The 14,396-nt window shown below is 33.5% G+C and overlaps 1 protein-coding gene across 1 annotated transcript in view; it reads left to right on the forward strand.

Moving 5' to 3' along the window:
• Nucleotides 1–14,396, forward strand: part of map2 (microtubule-associated protein 2) — a 222,421-nt gene that overhangs the window by 195,721 nt on the left and 12,304 nt on the right. Inside the window, exons 18-19 of the mRNA XM_030125520.1 lie at nucleotides 4,998–5,090; nucleotides 12,501–12,593. Of these exons, the coding sequence (XP_029981380.1) occupies nucleotides 4,998–5,090; nucleotides 12,501–12,593 (186 nt within the window). The remainder of the gene's footprint in view (nucleotides 1–4,997; nucleotides 5,091–12,500; nucleotides 12,594–14,396) is intronic.

Consider the following 14,396-nt stretch of genomic DNA (forward strand, 5'->3'; position numbering starts at 1 on the left):
TTGTCAGAAAGCCCATTAGTCTGAAAAGGGTTAGGGTTAGATTTGTCAACTAAATCCAAACAAATTTTCTGACTAAAGAAAATTTAGTCAGAACTAAATTAACTGTACGTTTTAGAAAACTCAGTGTCTAGACGGTTCACTGAAGCTAATCATGTCTCATAAAAGCATTTAGTAAAAGCCAAAAGAATGTAATTATTCCTGAATGCAAACTGTAGAATAAACACAGAAATATGACCAAAGAATTCTGCTGTTTTAATACAATAAACAGCATTATAATCATGATAATTTTGTTTTATTCTACATACATAGCGCAGTACGATACTTAATTCTCACTGTTTTTTTTTTTTGTTTTTTTGGGAGGAGTCCTATTGTCAGAAGGCATGTTAGTCTGAAAAGGGTTAGGGTTAGATTTATCAACTAAATCCAAACTAATTTTCTGACTAAAGGAAATTTAGTCAAAACTAAATGAACTGTATGTTTTAGAAAACTCAGTGTCTAGACGGTTCACTGAAGCTATTCATGTCTCATAAAAGCATTTAACAGAAGCCAAAAGAAGGTAATTATTCCTGAATGTAAACTGTAGAACAAATACAGAAATACAACAAAAGAATTCTGCTGTTTTAATACAATAAACAGCATTATACTCAGGATAATTTTGTTTTATTCTACATACATAGTGCAGTATGATACTTAATTCTCACTGGTTTTTTTTCGGGTTTTTTTGGGAGGAGTCCTATTGTCAGAAGGCATGTTAGTCTGAAAATGGTTAGGGTTAGATTTATCAACTAAATCCAAATGAATTTTCTGACTAAAGAAAATTTTGTCAGAACTAAATGAACTGTACATTTTAGAAAACTCAGTGTCTAGACGGTTCACTGAAGCTATTCATGTCTCATAAAAACATTTAACAGAAGCCAAAAGAAGGTAATTATTACCTCCGCCAAGGAGGTTATGTTTTTGCCAGGGTTTGTTTGTCTGTCTGTTTGTTTGTCTGTCCGTTAGTGTGCAACATAACTCAAAAAGTTATGGACAGATTTTGATGAAATTTTCAGGGTTTGTTGGAAATGGGATAAGGAAGAAATGATTAAATTTTGGTGGTGATCGGGGGGGGGGGGGGCCCATGGGGGGGGGGCACTGATCAGCCTTGGCGGAGGTCTGCGCTCTCCGAGTGCTTCTAGTTCCTGAATGTAAACTGTAGAACAAATACAGAAATATGACCAAAGAATTCTGCTGTTTTAATACAATAAACAGCATTATAATCATGATAATTTAGTTTTATTCTACATACATAGAGCAGCATGATACTTAATTCTCAGTTTTTTTTTATTGTCAGAAAGCCCATTAGTCTGAAAAGGGTTAGAGTTAGATTTGTCAACTAAATCCAAACTAATTTTCTGACTAAAGAAAATTTTGTCAGAACTACATACATACATACATATGATACTTAATTCTCACTGTTTTTTTTTTTTTTTTTATTGTCAGAAGGCCCATTAGTCCGAAAGGGGTTAGGGTTAAATTTATCAACTAAATCCAAACGGATTTTCTGACTAAAGGAAATTTAGTCAAAACTAAATGAACTGTATGTTTTAGAAAACTCTGTGTCTAGACGGTTCACTGAAGCTATTCATGTCTCATAAAAGCATTTAACAGAAGCCAAAAAAAGGTAATTATTCCTGAATGTAAACTGAAGAATAAATACAGAAATATGACCAAAAAATTCTGCGGTTTTAATACAATAAACAGCATTATAATCAGGATCATTTTGTTTTATTCTACATATATAGTGCAGTATGATACTTAATTCTCACTGTTTTTTTTTTTTATTGTCAGAAAGCCCATTAGTCCAAAAAGGGTTAGAGTTAGATTTATCAACTAAATCCAAACTAATTTTCTGACTAAAGGGCCTTCTGATAATAATGTAGGCACCTCTTTTGTCCCTTTTACAAATAGCGTTTTATTTATCCCAAGCAGCTCAGACATCCAAGTAGTTTCACAATCAAAACATCTCCTTTAGTAAGCCCCTCCCAGCCCCTAGCAGGCATCTGTTCATCTACTGATCTGACCAATGACTGTCCTCTTAGACCCACAAGGACCAAAATATGCCAACCGGGGTCAAACGCAGGGCCTCTTGGATCTGGAAGTCAGTCCTGCGTCTCATCTCCATTACTTTGTGTCTATCAGCGGCACACAATGTGTCATGGACCCAAGACCTGCTGGTACACTTCCATTACACCACCATGATTTTGTGTTAGGATCTCATAATTAATAAGATCTAGTGCTGAGGTCTAAGAAAAATATAGATATATGTTTGAAAAGGATATTATAGAGCACAGGTGTCAAACATGCGGCCCGGGGGCCAAAACCGGCCCGCCAAAGGTTCCAATCTGGCCCGCGAGATGAATTTACAAAGTGCAAAATGCAAAAATTACTCTGAAGATATTAACAGTCAAGGGCATCAAACTCAAAAATAATAGCATTATAACCTAGAAATAATGACTCCAAATGTTCTTCTTGGTTTAATTTGAGAAAAGTAATATGATATTGTGCCTCTAAATAATGGCAACACCATTTTTTTCTCTTTGATTTATTGCAAAGAACATTAAATTCTTATATCCTTTAACAATAAAATGTCAATAACCTGAACAAATATGACCAACCCGGAATGTCTAAAGAAAAATAAGTGCAATTTTAACAATATTCTGCCTGTTTTGTGCCTTGGTAGATGTAATCTGCACATGTAGAAATCATAAGTTGTTGCATAATATTGATAAAATTGTACTTATTTTTCTTCAGAAATTTCTGTTTTTTTTCCAGTTATTCACATCTTTTTTGTTTTGGATAGAAATAGTTTCATCATTTAATGTTATTTTTTGTGCTAAAAAATTTGGAGTTGTCATTATTTATAGGCTTTTATGTTATTATTTTACCAGTCCGGCCCGCTGGAGATCAAATTGGGCTGAATATGGCCCCTGAAAGAACATGAGTTTGACACCCTGTTATAGAGTAATTAAATTACTTTGTGTCTATCAGCGGCATACAATGTGTCATGGACCCAAGACCTGCTGGTACACTTCAATTACAGCACCATGTTTTTTTGTAATATGTAATATTAGTGAATTTTTTGTGATTTAGTGATTTATTCCGAACATACAATGAAATTTAACATAAATGCGAACAAGCAAAACATACATAGTAATACAAATATCAAGAATCATTACAATCTTAGACAGAAGAACAGCACAATAGTTCAATTTACATGTACGAAAAGAGGTGGGAAGAAGTGCAGTGGAATAGGACCTCATAAATAATACCATCTAATGTTGAGGTCTAACAAAAATATAGATGTATGTTTGAAAAGGATATTATAGACTAATTAAATGTACGTTTATATTTCTATCATCCTAACATCATTCATTAATGTGGATTATTTGCATATTACTGTCCGCACATAGTTGTTTTTACTTATTGACTGTGAGCAGAGGGTCACAGATCAGACCTCAAGAGGAGGATTTTTTTCATTTTTATGAGCAAAACTGCAAGACCATTTATACTATATAGAGGATCAATCAATTAATCAATCAATTTATTACAAAATTATTACAGTCAAAATCGACAATTCATTTACAAGATACATTTTGTAATAGGACACCCCAGAAACAGTCCTCAGCTTATAAATGGGGGCCCTTAGACATGTGATGAGAGACACAATTTACATTATAATCTTCAATAAATTGAGATGTTCTAAATAACTACAAACCTATTTTAAAATATGTACCTATCTATCCTTAGACATGTGATGAGAAACACAATTTACATTATCATCTTTAATAAATTAAGATGTTCTTAACCCTCTGGTATCTGGGTGCGCCTTTTAGGCACACTTTGCACTTCCTTTTAAAAAACTTCATATTATTTTTCACAATTTAAATAAGGTTAGAATTCAAAAGTTGTTCATTTTTGCATGATCTTTAAAATTTTGGCCACCAACTAAAATGTGCACATTGTAAACAAAAGAAAATTACCAGACTAGCATCTGTCTCCCAAGTGTGCCTAAAACGCACTGTTTCTTCCATTTGATATGTATGATTAGGGCTGACCTTGATTTACAAAAATAAAATCAAATTAGAGCAGAAAAATAAATAAATATATAATATTTAATAGTTTGATTTATAGGTGTGCATTTTATGCACACTTGGTGACAGATACTAGTATTTTTGAACATGTGACCTAGCGCCAAAAATAATAATGCAAATTAACCAATGTTGGAGTTAATCATTGACATATGCCAGGCTGCAAAAATTAAATAATATGTGATCCACTTTTTATGTAGTGTATTGAAAAAAAATTTTTTTTTTTTTTTGCATCAAAAAAAATGGTTTGTTTACATTACAAACACGGCATTTAAAGGGTTAAAAAATGTGACAATTACTGAGTATTTGGTATTTTTATTTAGGGCTCAAGTTGATGAAATAGAAAAAAGTGTAAAAGAATTAAAAACAAACTGTATGAAAAAATTTTTTTGACGTTATTCCACAAGTGTGCAAAAAAGGCACACTTAGTGCTTAGTAAGGACCTTGCTGGACGGGATACCAGAGGGTTAATAACTACAAACATGTTTTAAAATATTACCTATCAACCCTTAGACATGTGATGAGAAACACAATTTACATTATAGTCGTTAATAAATTAAAATGTTCTAAATAGCTACAAATATATTTTAAAATATTTACCTATCTATCGAACAATGTTTCACTTCATTTCCTTTTCCTGAGTCCTATTGTAGTCAGCATATTCCAATATTCTCAGATAATGTAATAGTCAGACATGGGGCTTTATCCACATGATTTGGACTAAATGACCTTTGTATGCATTTGATCTCTAAGGCTTACTAACTCTTAAAGGCATCATTTGTAGTTATAATCAGTATCCTGGACTGTTTCTCTACTCCCAGAGGTCTTAATTAAGACTTCCATACTATCTCTTGTATTTCTCTATAGATTCCTATTTTAAATAAGAAGCCGGACTTCATCCACTTACAGTCAAAATTCAGCTCCAAAAATAACCTGAAGCATTCTCCCCGTGGAGGCAATGTATGTACAGTTTCATAGTTCCTACTTTTCTGTTCCCTGTTTATTGTGGCTGAGGATATGATTAAAAGCAGTTTAGTTTCATGTGAATCTAGTCATATTGTCATATCTTTCCTCTCAACATGCATTTGTGTAAGAGTAGTTCTTAGTTTGTGCCTTAGTTTGTGCTGTAATCCACCCATACCTCTCTCTCTGCTGCAGTTTCACATAAAGTATCCCTTTACACCCTTGAGAGCCACTCCGGGCACTTTTATAAGCTTTGTTTTTAAAATAGTTCTTTGAACGCTGCAGTTTACCCGTCACATACCAGTGAGCAGCCAAAAACAACATAATAAGTGGCCCAACATCTTCTGATTTTAGCTCCCAAACTGCTGTCACTGCTATAAATCTCAAATATCCGAAGTGTCTGGCACCGGGGTGGCCTGTTCCACCAGATGACCCAAAGCCATATGTTGGAACTTGTCTGACGCTGTTCTTCAGCATGACACTGAACTTCTACCAGCTCCAATGACTTAGAAGGATCTTTAGAAAAGTTGCTGTTGTTTTACCATTTCACTTAAATTAATTCAGTTTTATTTGTAGAGCCCTATATCACAATAATATTGCCTCACAGGGCTTTACAGAATTAGTTGGATATGAAAATAAACAACAGTCAAACTTAAATGTTAAAGAAGTAGAATCTCTACTTAACCCTTTCATGCATAAATCAAGAATTTTTTTGTGAGTGTTTTTATTCCTCCTAAGGCATGAAAAAAACACTACGATTGAATTTTTTATGAACCGATTTTTCATGGAATTGCAAAAATATCCACCCAGCTGGACACCATGCATTTAATTTTTGAAGCAAATAAACATGTATTTACTGATGTACTGTGTGAAAACTATGATTTTTTTTTTTTTTAATGCTGCTAATCTGATGTTTTGTCAAATTTTAACATACTCCAATATTAGTTATTACTCACTTTATGGAGATAATATGCAAAAAAAAACAAAAAACTTTTTGTTTAAAAAAAACCCTGTTAATTACAGTCTCATAACAATAACAAGGAACTGATTTACACTCAGACATGTTACTGCAGATTAAGTTTATCAAGAACAGCAAAGTTACAGTAATTGTATGAATTGCAGTGTATGGGATGATGCATTTAAGCGTCCACTGTGTTAGATGATATGGAACTAAAATAATAAAATCCATGAATATACAAGAGAACAGCTTTGAATAAATGTCCACTGTAGTGACCAGTATGCATGGAAGGGTTAATAATCTAAAATTATTATAACGTTTAGAATAAAGAGCTCTGAACTTCTGCCAAAGATGCACATGTATAGTATATATTTACACTGACGGGCGGGGAGATTTATGTGACCACTAGGAGGAGCAGTGAGTCACCCGGAGTCACCTCCCATGGTGAGGAAAATTAACACCACAGAGTCTTTTATCAAAGTGCTAGAAAGTAACCAGATATGGTGAGAACCACTAAGAAACAACTTGTAGTGTCAAAGAAAATGACAAAGTGATAAAAGCTGAAGCACTGTTGTTTTTGTTTTCTCCACTGGACACAGCTGTAAATGAAAAGAATGGAGTTTGGTGATGGAATGGCAGTGTTTCTTCTATACAGAAGAGTTTAATTATGAGGTTTATGAAGGTTTAAAGTAGGGCTGTCAAAATTAACACATTAACGCAGATTACTCCATCATCATGATTAATCAGATTAAAAATTTTAACGCAGTTAACCCGTCTGCAGCACAGAATGACCCTGAACGTCTCTGGCAGTGCATTTTGGGCAGTTTGTCCAAGTAGAGTTTGCGTCGCGCTTGCACAAATTGGTCTATTAATCCAGTAGAGACAGGCAACAGAGCCAAGCGATAAAGATGGAAGATGCTAAACAGCACATTGGCCCTCTGGATGGAAATATGAGGACAAAAAAACTCAAGGCAGAACAGTCGACCGACATAAAGTATTATACACACTCTGCAGGACAGAGTTTTCTTTTCACCAAAGCACTTCCATCCTAAAATACCACATTAACGCAAAGCATATGTTAGTCTGAGATTTCTCTAGCACTTCAGCTAACGCGTCACCCAGCCTGCGACAAATATGCTAAGTGCATATACATTCCCTTCTTTCTTGAGTCTGTTTGCTTATGTAAAATGAAACACGATTATTATAGATTAAAAATGAATGATTTTTAATCATGATTAATCAGAATTAATCCACAGAAACCCTATGATTAATCAGATTAAAAATTTTATTGTTTGACAGCACTAGTATAAAGTTATTATGTAATGTTATTATCTTTGCTAAATTGCTGTTTGTTGATCCACAGTTCAGACTAAACTGTGACAGTTCTGACCTTGTTTGTGCGATTCAAATAAATCTTTAGTGCAGCTATTGGTAACACAAACCGTACAGAAAACAAGAAAACAGAGGTGGTTTGTGGTTTTACCGTAGCTGTTTTCTGTCTAAAAACAGAGCTAAGCTAACAGAGCTATAATGCAAACGCTACAGTTGCAGAAAAAATTGTTAGACCACCCTTGTTTTCTTCAATCTCTTGTTCATTTTAATGCCTGGTACAACTAAAGATACATTTATTTGGACAAATATAATGATAGCGAGAAAAACAGCTCCTAGTAGTTTAATTTCAGAGCTGATATCTAGTCATTTTCCATGTTTTCTTGATAATAACCAAAATCACTTCAGTTCTTACATCAATATCTATGGCATTGTACTGACAAAAACAGTGCTTTTAGGTATTCCATGTTTTCTTTTCTGTCTGTTTTAGTCACATGATACACACAGGAGTTAGTACTTGATTGCATAACCACTGTTTTTGATGACTTTTGATGGTCTAATATTTTTTTTCCGTGACTGTACAATAAATTACTTCTTGAATTACACTTAACTCATCACTATATACATATATATATATATATATATATATATATATATATATATATATATATATATATTTTTTTTTTTTTTTTTTTTTTTTTTTTTTTTTTTTTTTTTTTTTTTAGAAATTCTTAGCACAAGCCCCAAAGATATTGTTTGTGTAGTTGTCAACTGTTTTGGGTTGTATCATTCAAAAGTAAGAAGTAGAATAATCAGTATAGGCAATTCATTCATTCATTAACATAATTTACAACCTATCAGTGAGTTGGCTTTAAAAGTTGTTGATTTATTAACCCTTTCATGCATAGTGGTCACTACAGTGGACAGTTATTCTACAGCTGTTCTCTTGTATATTCATGGGTTTTGTTGTTTTAGTTCCATATCAGCCAACACAGTGGACATTTACGCATCATCCCATACACTGCAATTCATACCGTTACTGTAACTTTGCTGTTCTAGATAAACCTGATCTGCAATAACATGCTTGAGTGTAAAAAATGGTTAATTGTTATTAGACTTAGGTTGAATAGTTATTCGGTTTTTTTTGTTAATTGTGTCTCAAGTATGTGTTTTATGTTGTTTGGACTTTGTATGGCTGCTACCTTGGCCAGGTCTCCCTTGCAAAAGAGATTTCTAATGTCAGTGGGATTTCTTGGTTAAATAAAGGTAAAATAAAAATAAAATAAATGAAAATAGACTATAATGCACAAGGTTTTCTTTCTTTCTTTTTTTTTTTAAACAAAAAGTTTTTTGTTTTTTTTTGCATATCATCTCCATGACGTGAGTAATAGCTAGTATTAGAGTGTGTTAAAATGTGAGAAAACATCAGATTAGCTGCATTAAAAATATTTTTGTGTCATAGTTTTCACACAGTAGATCAGTAAATACATGTTTCTTTGTTTCTAAAACTAAGCACATGGTGTCCAGCAGAGTGGATGTTTTTTTTAACTTCATGAAAAATAGGTTCATAAAAACAAAAAAAACAACAACAAAAAATCAATCGCATTGTTTTTTTTTTTTCATGCCTAAAGAGAAATAAAAGCACCCAGGAAAAAAAATCTTGATTAAGGTTCTCGTAATTCATGCATGAAAGGGTTAAGCTTCTAAACTGGACACACTGACATTGAGGAAAAAATTGTTGAAAAGAAGTGTTTATTTTGACCAAAATAATCAGCTTTAAGTTTTAATTTGAAGAAGAAAACATGTTGATTTCGTAATGAATATGTGTGGAAAAACTGAGCTTTGTAGTTTAAACAGTGAATAATACAGTCTGTGGATACATAGCATTGATTCGTTGGTGGTTTTTGCTGTCCCAAGTGTGTTCTGGTATGGGACTTTGAGGCTGTTGAGACTTTGGAATATCAACACATATAACCCTTTTAAGAGTATCAAATCCAACAGAGGATGTACCTGCAATGTCTGCTTTGCCTGGAATGAAAGTTCAGTAGGTCATACACAATAGATCTGTTCAAAAAAAAAAGAACAAAACCAGGCAGGGAGAAGGCAAACATCCAAACATCAAAAACAAATCAGGGTCAAAATACCAAGGAGAATAAGACGAAATAGTAGAAAAGCAATGGGATGATGAAAACCAATCTGGCAAGGGGGCATAGAAAAGAGGGGAGTATAAATACACAGGGGTGACTGGGGGGCAGTAGAGCAGGTGTAGTTAAGGCACGATGGCGCGAAGTGAAACGACACGGCAGGTGAGTGTTTCAAAATAAAACATGACACACAATAAGCGAACATCAGGATGGAGAAAAAAGGGTTTGCTTTTCCATTACAGTTGTTTTTACCCATGACATTTTTCATGTAAAGGTCCATAAAAACCACAAAGAAAGAAAGGAAAGGAATGCATCCTCAGTCTATCTCCTATATCAGCATTAAAAGTGTCTTTAAAGCTGCCTGATGGTCTTCCCTCTTCTCTCCTTTTTAACCCTTTCTACAGAATCATTACTATATCTGCTACTGTATGTATGTTCTGTCTATGCAGTGTAGTTCCCATTGCTTTTAATGTGCTTCTTAAATTGTATTTCCTCTTACTGTTATGTACTGTTCCAACTCTGGCGTGTCTGCATCTCACTCCTGCTTTCTCTCTTTGCAGCTACAGAGAGCTATTCACCATTGCAGCACACTCATATTTTATTCCATCCCTGCATCCTAAATTAATGATCTAAAGTTTGAACTGCTTTTTTTTTTTTTTTTTTTTTCTTTTGCATCTTCCTGCATCTTGAGTCTGGAAGCATGACATTTGGGCAACATAGCTATAATATAGTTTTACGGAATGTCATAAATGTGTTTGGGAAGTTTCTTTCCTCTTCCTGCGACATATAAGAGAGGTCATAATTTATTGAAAACATTTATTTTATGTGCTTTTATGATCTTGGTATTAGTTAAAGGCAAGTGTTAATCTGCAGCAAAGATATAAATTGTCATGTGGATGAAAGTGACACCAACTGTGTTTTATTAAGCACCATTAGACATCATGATACCAATCCCTATGACCTGAGAGTTTCATTAGATACATAAGGCAAATGTAAAATATTAAAGTTTATGTTGTTAGGAATGTAACAAAACGAGTTTGTCTTTAGCTTTGTAATTTTGCAGGGATGCCATGTGCTTGTGTCTTATTTCTAACAAGAAATATGCAGGAAATATGTGCACATTACTGATATACACACAAAAAATACAAAAGTCATGTTTTTTTTTTCTGAAATGCATGACCACACAGATGCATTTTTCAGTCTGTATGATAATATGTACAACTGGAATATACAGCAAATATCTTAGCAGTATTAAAAACAAAAATGCCATATGTTTGGCACATTCTAAGATTGACATATTCACTCGCATTTGGAAACCCTTCCTGGACTACACTGAAGGAAATGTGTCCTCAATTCTGTTTCAATTCATCTCTTCTTAAGTGGACTTTTATTATATTATGTAGATATCCGTCTCTATGATGACTGTAAATCTCTATATTTGTTTTGACTGTGGTGCTGAGCTGTTTTATTTTGAAAAATGAAAATGTCATAAATAGGTTATATTAAAAAAAAAAAAAAAAAAAAAAAAATGCCTTTCAGAAAAAATAAGTGGATAAAGTTGAAGCCACATGGGGTCATCTGGAAAGAGAAAATGATAAAACACCATGAAAGCCTTTGGGACATTCTGAAGGTGTTTAATATAACACAACATTATTCAAAGGAGTGATATTTTGCTTTTTTTTTTTTTTTTTTTTAAATGGAATTCTGCATTTTAAAACATTTCCCTGTGGTCTACATAAACTGTAAATGCTATGCTTGGTTCTGAATTCATCATTAATTCAACTCCACAGGTCCATCTTCAACCCTATTTCTGAGTAATGACACCAGAAAGGTCATTTTGAGCGCTAGCCCTTTAAATGCAAATGAGCCACTTCATACCCTGCCCCCTCCAATGTGCTGCTCTGTCCAGTTCAACCAACAACTGAACATTTTAAGTAATTGGCTTGAAGTTTGGACATATTTTCAGTTTTTACTACAACCGCTGCTGCTGATAAACAGTTATGTCGTACTCGGAGAAATGTTTGTCAGAAGTCTTGACCTTATATGTGCAAATGTCGTGATGTAATTAGTTATAGACGTAACAAATTAAGCAGGAATTAAAACAGGTTGTAGAAATCCACTTGATTTTTGCTAAAATGAATATAAAGATAGCTTTGCAGCACCTGGAGGGTTCAAATTCAAACTTTTTGAACTATTAGGGTCCAAATACACAAACTAGAAGCACTCGGAGAGCGCAGACCTCCGCCAAGGCTGATCAGTGGCCCCCCCCGTGGGCCCCCCCACCCCCGATCACCACCAAAATTTAATCATTTCTTCCTTATCCCATTTCCAACAAACCCTGAAAATTTCATCCAAATCTGTCCATAACTTTTTGAGTTATGTTGCACACTAACAGACAGACAAACAAACAAACAAACAAACAGACAAACAAACAAACCCTGGCAAAAACATAACCTCCTTGGCGGAGGTAATAAATGAACCAAAGACTAATAAAAGTGGGTTTGACAAAATATGACCCCATTAAAAAAACATCCAGACAGTTCAACCAAGACAACTGTAGATTTAACTGAATCCAGATGGAAGTCATACTACATACTGATTGTACTTTTTTTGGGTGTGTTTCATTACTGTGCACATATTTCCTGCATATTTCTTATTAGAAATAAATACAAATACCTATTACAATCCTGCAAAAACAACAAAGTTTAAGACTTTTGCACAAAACTGTAAATTATGTCGACTCATGGGCAAAACCAGTCGCTTTTGAGCTTGGACAGCAGACTTGAATAAGGAGCGCACAATCAATTCAGAGCCGTTTGAGTGTTTGTTTGCACCATTAAAAGGCTCTGAATCGATCAGTGTGCAGAATAATCGACAAAATACTGTCTCATCCAGCCTCAGTTCTATTTAATGGACACAGAAACAGGTGAAAGCCCGAGCCTTGTTCCCTCCTCATCCCTCACCTTCACCCTGCAGGTTCTCATCCCCAGTGTTAAGCTGGACTATAGCCATGTTCAATCTAGGTGTGGGTCCTTGGACAGGAGAGGCTACTCAGCAGGAGGTGGAAACGTGAGTCTTGTGCCGCAAGTCCATTGTTTCAGTGTGAACGTCATGGTGGTTTCTGTATGGTGTTATGTTCTAAGTGTTACCCTTTCCTTTTCCATTTTGCTTTACAGTTTTCCAATTTGTTGTTGATCACTTCTTCAGTATAACAGCAGCAGTGGTGATCTTTACCGAGCTGCTTTTATCATGTCTGCTTCTTCCAGTGGTGCTTTGTGTCCTCTGAGAAGTTTTCAGGCTCGATGCCAACATTTAACCCTCAAAGATCTGAAAAGACACCGGCGACCAAAAGCATCAACTGATCTAAGATGTTTAATAACTTTTTATCCACTTATTTTGTCAATATATTTTAATAATTAATGTAAAATGCAGTTTCTCAACTTTTCAGCGGCATCAGGTATGTCTTATTTGGATGTTCAGAGGCTCTATAGTGCAGCTGAAAAAATTATCCATTATAAGAAAAAAAGAGAGATTGTGATTTATTTGAAAAGAATTCTCTGAAAAATAAATGTACTCCTTAAATAAAAAATAAACATGTATGAAAAAAAAAAACCCGACCATCTCCTAAAAAAAAAAAAGAAAATGTGTAATTAAGAAAAAAATGTGCAAAGAAATAAAATAAACTTGTATGATTTTTTTTTTTTATTAAATAATCTCCTCAAATAAAATAGACTGCTACAAAATAGCAAAAAAAAAAAAAAAGGGTCTCAAAATAAAATTGAGCAACATCAACAATTTAATAATCATCAAAATAATCAAAATAATCATCCAGATAAAAAAGACAATTACTCATTTAAAAAATACATTTATTAAAAAAAAGAGTGTTTGAAGATATAAAATTTAATATGCCTAAAAAAGGAAAAAAAAAAACTTGTAATAAAAATTAAATTTTTGCAAAGAAATAGAATAAACTCGTATGATTTTTTTTAGAAAAAAATTAAATGATCTCCTTAAATAAAATGGACTCTACAAAATAGTAAAAAAAAAAAAAAAGTAAAAAAAAAAGCAAAATAAAATTGAGCAACATCAAAAATTAAATTCAATGCCCCAAAATAAATATCATCCAAATAAAAAAGACAGTTGCTCATTTGAAAAATACATTTATTAATATTGAAGATATAAAACTTAATATGCCTAAAAAAGAAAATCCTTTCACTTTTAAATAAGGTTCATCAAAAAAAAGAAAGAAAAAAAAAAAATCATCCACCTTTTCAATTAAGGGGGGTGCTGTTTACCCGAAAGGTCACCACAAAAAATACAAGCATGTGCTGAAAGTTTTTAAGGCCTTCAGCTAATGTGGCTAATGCTAAGGAAGTAACCCACAGGAAGTGGAGGTCAGTGTGCAAAAAATAAAGTTATTTTTAAAACATAAACATTAATATAGTTTGCAAAGCGGTTAAACGATTAAATAAAGTTCTTGTGTCTGATAACTGGGGGTAATCAGATAACTGTAATAATCTGATCTGATGCTTTTGCATGGACTTTAGAAATGTGGTAATTGAAAAACTGTAGTTTAGATTTTTCAGTTCATTATTGGATTTCTTTCAGAGTATGTGCATGTATTTGCTGACTCAAACTTCTTATTATTGTCTTCTGCGTACGTTTGACTATGTCAGTTTGGTTTTCTATGATTATTTATTTTTTTATACACGTGCGCAGACATAAAAGAACAAAATAAATCAGATTAACAGGTATACATCCATGAACACATAAGAGTATTGGCGAGAAATCCAGGTTTGTTATTCCGATTTCTCATAACTGCTGTTATCTAATGAACCATATCAGATTACGCTGTTTATACAATCACTTGAA

The sequence above is a fragment of the Sphaeramia orbicularis genome, chromosome 21 (assembly GCF_902148855.1).
Source record: "Sphaeramia orbicularis chromosome 21, fSphaOr1.1, whole genome shotgun sequence".
In the NCBI taxonomy this organism is placed as follows: Eukaryota; Metazoa; Chordata; class Actinopteri; order Kurtiformes; family Apogonidae; genus Sphaeramia; species Sphaeramia orbicularis.